Here is an 8,582-nt window from a genome sequence, read left to right as displayed (position 1 = left end):
AAAGCCGGAAGCTCACTACTGACATCACTCATGATGTCAGTAGGGCCGCCCACAAATGGCAGGCGTTCCTTTAGGAACGCCTCCGTTTGTCCAGCCACCCCCCCACCCCACCTACAAAACAGGGTGAGCTGTCGATCAACATCGACAGCCGCCCAGTTTGTAGTGAGCCCCGGAGCGAGAGAATGTCTCTCTAGCTCCGGGGCTTGCGCACGCGCATTGCGCATGCCACGCGTGCGCAATGCCCCACCATCGACCCGCTTGTGAGTGCATAGCGCTTGTGAGCGGGTCTGAATCAGGCCCATGGTGTTATGCTGCTATGATTAATTAAACAGCTTCATTGCTGATAAAATTAATATTGAGTTATAATTGCCATTTGATTAGCGCCAGGTGTTGTGTAAATATAAATTTTAACTTTAACCACAAAAGAGTCTTTCTCTTGCCATAATGAAACAAAATGTTGACATATGACAAAGTTAAAATGTCAACATTAGCGTTAGGGGTTAGGGTTAACTCTAACCACTAACGCTAATATTGACATTTTCCTGAAAAATTGTTTGTCGACATTTGTGACCAAGTCGACATTTCATCAGTGTCAACATACTGAACATGTTGACATGTCTATTGACATTTATACAATGTCATGATAATCATGTTGATTTTATGAATATTTACTTTGTTACTGTCGACCTAATATACTGAACCCCATTTAAGCATTTTGTCTTGTTTGCACCCATGGGTAGGCATGGTTTCAATTGGACACTCCAGAGTTTATACCATCTCTCAACGGGCATAAAATTCAGTCAGTACAAATTCAGGAAAAACTGTGATTACTACCTCTAAACTTTTGGGCCATTCAGAGCCGTAACTAGGGTAGTGTGACCTGTGCCATGGCACAGGGCACCGCAGGACAGGGGCCGCTGTTTTGGCATGTCAGTTTTCCTGTTTATTATCATTCTCACTTGTAGCTTCCCCTTCTTTTATCCCCAGGATCTCCTGGCTGCATCTATCTCTTCCCTGGCCCTTCCCCATGAAGCCATGGCCCATTTTCAGGTGCACTATCTTATGTCCCTAGTTAAAAATTGGAAGGTGGACGTGGGGGCCAACGCTCTCTCTGGCACAGGGCACCAATATGTCTAGTTACGGCTCCGGGGTCATTAATGTATTCATTTTGTGACCAATGTGCATATATATATATATATATATATATATATATATACTTTTTTTTCTTTACAGTTTTTGATAACATATACGTCCTTATATATTTTGATATAAAAAAATGAAAAGCTAAGGAAAATCTTCGATGTTCCTTCTTATATTGAATCAAACTAGCATATATTTCACATATAACTCTCGCTGAATTTGTTTTTTATTTATATTTTGTTAAGACTTTCCGTAGGGCACAGATAAATCCTTGTGACACATGCATGTTTGCATGGAGACAGGATGATTGGCAGCCAAAGCAGTATCCTGAGTGTTCTGGATGTACCTGACGCTGTGTACAGCAGTATGCAGGTATAACAGGTTGCAGCACCACTGGCCCTGGATCTCCCAATGGACATGTGGCTGTATGATGATCAGTCAGTGTACACATGTCTCTGCCTTCCCCTACACATACATGTGAGTCTCATCCCCTGCTCCTCCTCCTCCTCCAGTGAGAGCGGCTCAGCCAGGGAGACACTGTGCACCTCTCCTCCGCTCAGCAGCAGCTACAGTATTAGTACCAGTTGCAGCACTCGTCCAGCAATAGTAAGTCAGTGTTAGCGCTGTATGAGGGCGGCTGTAACGTCTCCCGTCCCCCCGCCGCTCCACGCTCTGCTGCACCGCGCACGGCTCTTTGAATTGCCCGCTCCTCCTGCAGGTGAGCCGGGTTTGCCGGACCAGACCCATGCCTATTCCTGCTCCATAGGAGAGCCAGCTCCGACACTGTGGGGTCAGGGGAATGGAGTTTACAGCAAGTGCAACTCGTAGTTCTCCTTCGCAGCCCCTGGATGTATGGAGCATTAATGCTGCTGGCTACACAGCTCATGAATGATCGGGACCCTTGTGTGACAGACGCATTACAGAAGTGGCGATGGGCAGGAGCCTGTGAAAGATGCCTGGCTTGTGCTGAATGTACTTCTTCCATAGCTGCCCCGGTCTAAGCTTTCCCTATCACGGGCAGAGGACACTGACCTGGATCACCAGCCCCAGAGAGCCGGGAACCAAAGAGAACAGCTATTAGGATCCTTCAGCTAGCAGAACACTGACAGGTAAGGTGCCCCCCGGGCTGTAACTACTATCTGTGATACATGTATGAGTTATTAGAGACTTCTAGCCAGGAGCAGCCTGCGGGGACCACACGGGGCTGAGCACCGGTTAGGGCTAATGTACTAATAGGCGATGTGAGACCCCTCTTTAGCGCGGAGACTACACCGGTCCCTAAAACCTGTTGTCATAGTAGTAGCGGGAAGCGGCCGCTCTCTGCATCAGCGCTGCTGCTGTACGGTGCCTTCATTTCTCATTAGGGAAATTGTCTTCTTGGCATTAGGTAGTTGGAGGTGTCCAGTAGGTCTGATGATAAGTCACTACCAGCGGCTTGCAGCAAGTAGACGTTATGGAGCTGTTCCTCTCTCTGGTAACGGAGCCGGCATCGGGCTCGGTGTCACAGGCAGCTGCCCCTCACTATGGCATACTGGAGGCACAGTAAGCATTGTACCCACACCTCTCCCATCCGGTGTCACCCAGCTATTCATATGCCGTGTGCTACACATATGTGTATGGAGAGGGGGGGCAGACTGAGAAGTACTACACACCTGTCTGTCATATACATCTGACAGGCTCATATATGTATATTATGTTATGTTAATATTCCCCTGCTGGTCGTCTCACACGTTCCAGCAGCAGAGCCTGTTATGGGCAGATGGCTAACTGGGCAGTGTGTGTGTGTGTGTGCATTTATCTATCTGAAAGATAGGTCTAATATATATATATATATATATATATATATATATATATATATATATATATATATATATATATAATGTGTTCTGAATCAGGGAAATTGAGGGATTGTCAGCATGAATGTAAGAGGTACCCTTTTATCTTCTTGTCTTTGGTGTACTGAGAAGAAATATGGAGTGTTATGACAGTTTTTTTAAATACACACCCTATGAGCAATGTCCAGTGCAGAGTTCACAGTCCCTGGCTGTAGTGCTTGGATAATTGTATTCTGTGATGATAAAATGGTCAGAATTATCAGGGTTAAATAACTGATACACAACCACAAGAGCAAGAGAACTGAATTGCACTGACTACACAGGGATCACAGCTTTCTACATAGTGCTTTTCAGACAAGACAGAATGGATCACACCACATATCATTGTTATTTTATCCAGTGTCTTATCCGGTGGGTGTTGTCTCAGCAGTGGACACCTGGAATACAATGTGATGCTCCTTGCCTGCAAATTGCAGTGATTACACTCTCCTCACATCCTCTTCTTGACATCATTGGTCTTTGAGTAAAGGTAAATATACTACACAGTATGAGGGCTCTTGCTCTCTGGTCTAGGTAAACACAGGCTAATGGTGTGCAATGAAGCATACCCCATCTAAAGCACTAAAATCCTCCTAGTAACAACTAGAGTACAGTATGTTTATAAAATATCTGTCAGAATAGAATACATTGTGTCACTGCTACCAAAATGTCCAGACGTCTTGTAACCCCAAAATACCACAATTATGTGTACACTCCAGTCATTGCAGCATTTTGGTTCAATTTTTAATAAATGGTTACTTTTAATTTTGAAATGTTTTACCAGTGCCTTACCATATCTAGCATAATAATTTATTATCTTTAAACATAATACAACCCTGAACATAATACGTTATAAATAATGTCACCAAAAAAATAATGGCGCAAACATCTATTCCCACAATGCAAAAATGTCCACAGTAACAGTGAAATTCTTAAAGGCAAGGTGTGTGTGTATATATTAAAAAAATAATAAAATATATATATATAATATAATTTTATTTTCTGTTTTACTAATCGCTGAATGCTCATTGCCTGAATATGTAAACACTGCATCACTATGTATAGTGTGTTGTTTTAAAAATGATTTGGCTATTCGTGTTTTTTACTTTCTGTTGTGATAAAAGAATCAGTCAGTGCAAATATATTCAATGTTTTACAGAACCTACACTAGAACCCCATGTCTCCTTCATTTTGCACTGTGAGGTGTCTCAGACAATGTAACAAGAATGTTGCAGCATGCATCTAAGCAAGATCTGTTCTCAGATGATAATGACTTCCAGTAGCTGCTGACCCAGGCCAGGTTCTAACTTGCTTCCTGTAGGAATAAAAGCTACACAACTAGTGCCAATCTATTGAGGCATCAGTGCTGTTACTCATATTCTGTGTTGCTTCTGCTATGAGCCAAAGATGAGTCATAACATTTGTGCACAGTGGCATACTGATTAAGACTCAGCTTTATCAAGAGGAAAACTTTGATTGGCTAATAGTGGTGTGACTCTTCAAGAGAGAGTGCAGGTTCCTCAGTGAGGTAGACAGACAAGTCTTAAATGAGGAATCCTTGAAACCTTAGAAATTGCTGACTTCAGGTTGCATGCGTCATGTATTATTTTATTGAATGACATTGAGAATTACAATTCAGTGCTAAATGGTATGTTTAAACAGAAATGATGACCACTTAAGTTAACAACAACTACATAGCAATAAAACAACATACAGAAGAAGCTTAAACTAATTTTATTTCTATTTTGCATTAGATTAATTCACCTCATGCTAGTAGCGCTTATTGTAATTGTGTAGGCATTTCATTGATAATATCACTTAGCTACTATAATTACTTTCAAAAGACATTCTTATCTCTCAATATGCAGATCTATGCCCTTCACAAGCCTTAGTCAGTTAGGGAAAGAAATAAAGTATAGACTTTTTAAAATGAATCTTAGGTGGCCCATACACGGTAAGATTTTTTAGACGATGTGCATGATTTTGATCGATCGCAACGATCAAACGTGCACATCGTATGTGGTTTGGCATGCTGTACGACGGCGATGCGTGTCCCCGCCATCGTCCATCGGCATCGTAGATCTTATGGAAAAACCGTAAGATCTGCGATCCGTCATGCTGTTAAATAGGTAACCGAAGCATCTTGTAAGATGCATCGTTTACCATTCACAGCAGCATGCGATGCATCGGGCTGAATTTGAAAACGTACCGAGGTGTACGTTTTCAAATCGCCCTGTGTTTGGCCGGCCTTAAGATGCTTATTGTGGTTATATAATACACAGAACTGCCAACAGGGGGAAACTTATTGCTTTAATAAAGTACACCTAGGGGTAAATCTAGTAAAGTGACAGTTTTTAGAAGTGAGTTTTAAAAGTGATGTTGCCCATAGCAACCAATCAGATTCTAGCTATTATCTTCTAGAAGGTGCTATTTAAATGTTAAGTAGAATCTGATTGGTTGCTATGGGCGACATCACTTTTAAAACTCACTTCTAAAAACTCTCACTTTAGTAAATTTTCCCCCTAATCTTAAAAGCACTCAACATACCATAGTTGTGTTTTTTTATCATAATTCCAAAAGTTTGTATGCCAAGGACTAGGGTCCGATACATATTAATTTCCTTATCACATCTATGCCTACTAGCATTAAGAGTAACGTGATCATAGTATTGTAATATTAATGTCATTAGCACTGATGTCAAGTGCTATCAATATCATTTTTGGTGTATTATAGTTATCATCTTTGTACTTTAAATATTTATAAAGTAACAGGGAGACAAAACATGAGGCATTTGAGGTTTCCAGAGATTTGCACTTAGAAAATCATTTAGTAAGAGAATATTTCCTGGAGCTATGCATAAAGCAGAAACAATGCGCCATTCTGTGTTCTTGAAATAACCATGTAGGACTATACTGTGTATACACGCTGTCAACCTTCCACTTCGTCAGTCATCCGCAGCCTAAACATACAGCTATGGTGTAATATCATTTATGTCCTTTTAATTTAAACTAGACCTCTTGTGGTGCCAATTTTACATTGGATATAGATTTGTATATAAAATAGCATGGCATGCAAATGAACACATCTCCCATTTTATAAATAAAATAATTAAGGGAAAAATGTGTTTCTTAAAGAAGTTCATATGTATTTAAATAACTGGAAATATACTAGTTGCATTAATATTTATTGAAGAGAGTTGCCAGGTACACAGTGACTTGCATGCCATGAAAATATCTTTCTGTACTGATTTGCTGTGTATAGAGAGACATGAAGCTGTGTAGTTTTATTAGTGCATTGTAATGTTTCAATTTTGTTATGCTTTGTGGTTACCTTTCAGGTTATTCATTCTGAGAATGACATTTTACCTATACATATTTATGATTGTATTCAGTGTCATCTGTACACAGATCTAGATGTGTTATGTATCCTTCTATAGGTGATACATTTATATGTTTATCTGTGTAAATTCATCATTGCTTCTCTCTGAATATTTGTGTGATTCCAGGGTTCATCTGCCAATGATCCCATTTCTTTTGTATTTATTTGATACAGTTAATACAGTTAAGTCAGTTACAAAAAGCTTTATACTGAATCCTGATGTCCTGTTAATTGTAGTTAGATTTAATTTTTTACCCTTTAATTCATTGTGACTTGATGCTGAAATGAGATCACTCATACTAGTTTATTTCGTCTCATTAAAGCTTTTTATTTTTTTTAATTCTTTTTAAAGGATGACATTTGAAGGTCATTTTCAACGTGTTCTCAGACTAGACTGTTCTGGGTGTCTATTGTAGTTTGTATCTTGGACTGGTTCATTTCTGCATTTTTATAATAGAATGTGGTTCTGTTATTCTTAAAGTTTACAGCTAAAAGAAGACTGATTCTTAAATAATTTTTATTAAATTTCAAGATTTTATTTAAACGAAAATGTACTCTGAGCACTGAGACATTGTGGCATTGTGACAAAATAAATGTAGTATACTTTCAGATCATATTATTAATATCTTAATAATTTGTGGAAAAACAGTTATGAAGGGTGAACCCAATTCTTGAAATGTAGATTATTTGAAAACATCATGCAGTCCAACCATTACCGTTATGGTGAAATAATCTGATAGGAACTAAAAGATCACACCGTGCGCACTTGCTATATCATTGTATTGCCTCAGAATACCGTAAAAGTATGTACCTAATCAATGAAAATGAGGAACAACATTATCAACTCTGTAGGACTTGTAGCATACACAGAAAGCAATAAGTAGGGTTACCATAAAGTGATCTTAATATTAGAACATAATGCAATATTCTATTACACATGATGACAAAATTGTACTCTGGTATTTTATATATTTTCATCAGTTCTACTACTTCATCTTTTACTGAATGGAAGCTGATGTGATGATCTCTTTTAAAGTAGGAGCTGAAATAGTTTATACTGATAGCACAACAAAAATCACATTGAAATTGATTTGCTCTGGTTATCTTTTTTAGAAAGTGGTACATGAAATCTGTTTAAGGAGATAATGCAAAGTCTGAGGTACTATAGATGACACCATCTCAAACAATTGGCTCTATTCAGCAATAGTGTTGATAATGTCCTGAATATTTTCATGCAACATCGACACAGTAATTTTTCTCAGCTATTCAGCATAAAACTTTGCAGGGACAGCGGTTGCATTAACACACTGTCCCTGTGACATCTCAGGCTGCATTCTTTTAGTTTATCCAAAAAGAATTCCCTCCATCTGCCCGCTGCCATTACCTGCCACTCGTGCCCTTCCTAATACAGGCTGCTAAACAGTGGAAGTGCAACCAGTGGGCTTGCAGAGGGCATGGGACAGGAGGCTACTGCAGGCACTGGATAGGAGGCTGTTGCAGACACTGGACAAGAGGCTGCTGCTGGCATGGAACAGGAGGCTGCAGTGGGCACAGTGTAGGAGGCTGCACCAACAAGGAGATATTACTATGAATGTCATATATCTACACTAATATTATGAGAACATTGTTTCTGTGTTTTTTCCAAGTTGGCACAAAAACTACTGAACAAATTTTCCTGAAAACTGCATTATTTTGAAGTGGAAACTCCTAGAAATAACCTGCACTTTGTTTAATTTCGATCCTTCAAGTTAATTCTGAGCAATAACAAAAACAAAATCTACTGATATCATCAATGCAAGAGATAAGTGTAGCACAATGCGCGTGGCCGGTAAGGGGTGGGGTAGAGGTGCTTTGGGCCCGCGTTCACTTGAATAGGATAGGCTACATCAGGGCCAAAACCTAGGATTTTTGTCAGCCAGGGCAAGACAGTAATTTGGCGCCCCCCCGGGTGATCCCCCCCATAGTAATTCACCTTTCAACAGTGCCCTTATAGTAATGCCTCCCTCAGCAGTACACCTATGGTAATGCCCACTTAGGTAATGCCCCTGTAGTAGTGCCTCCATAGTAATGCCCCTGTAGTAGTACCCATATAGTAATGCCCCTGTGGTAGTGCCCATATGGTAATGCCCCCATAGTAATGCCCCTGTAGTAGTGCCCATATAGTAATGCCCCTTTAGTAGTGCCCATATA

The 8,582-nt window shown here is 40.1% G+C and overlaps 1 protein-coding gene across 2 annotated transcripts in view; it reads left to right on the top strand.

Annotated features, from left to right (window-relative positions):
• Positions 1 to 1,649: 1,649 nt before the first annotated feature.
• CALN1 (calneuron 1) overlaps positions 1,650 to 8,582 on the top strand; it is a 384,359-nt gene continuing 377,426 nt past the window's right edge. The window contains exon 1 of one of the 2 annotated variants that reach the window (XM_088445859.1): positions 1,650 to 2,249. Coding sequence is in view for 1 of the 2 variants with exons in the window: in XM_088445858.1 (XP_088301984.1) it covers positions 2,594 to 2,682 (89 nt within the window). In the remaining variant the exon portion in view is untranslated. Of the gene's footprint in view, positions 2,250 to 2,593; positions 2,683 to 8,582 lie in introns of those variants that run through there. The other variant, XM_088445858.1, reaches the window with a different exon arrangement.

The sequence above is a fragment of the Taudactylus pleione genome, unplaced genomic scaffold (assembly GCF_031769625.1).
Source record: "Taudactylus pleione unplaced genomic scaffold, aTauple2 ptg000391l, whole genome shotgun sequence".
Classification (NCBI taxonomy): domain Eukaryota; kingdom Metazoa; phylum Chordata; class Amphibia; order Anura; family Myobatrachidae; genus Taudactylus; species Taudactylus pleione.
This window is presented reverse-complemented; position numbering and strand designations above follow the sequence as displayed.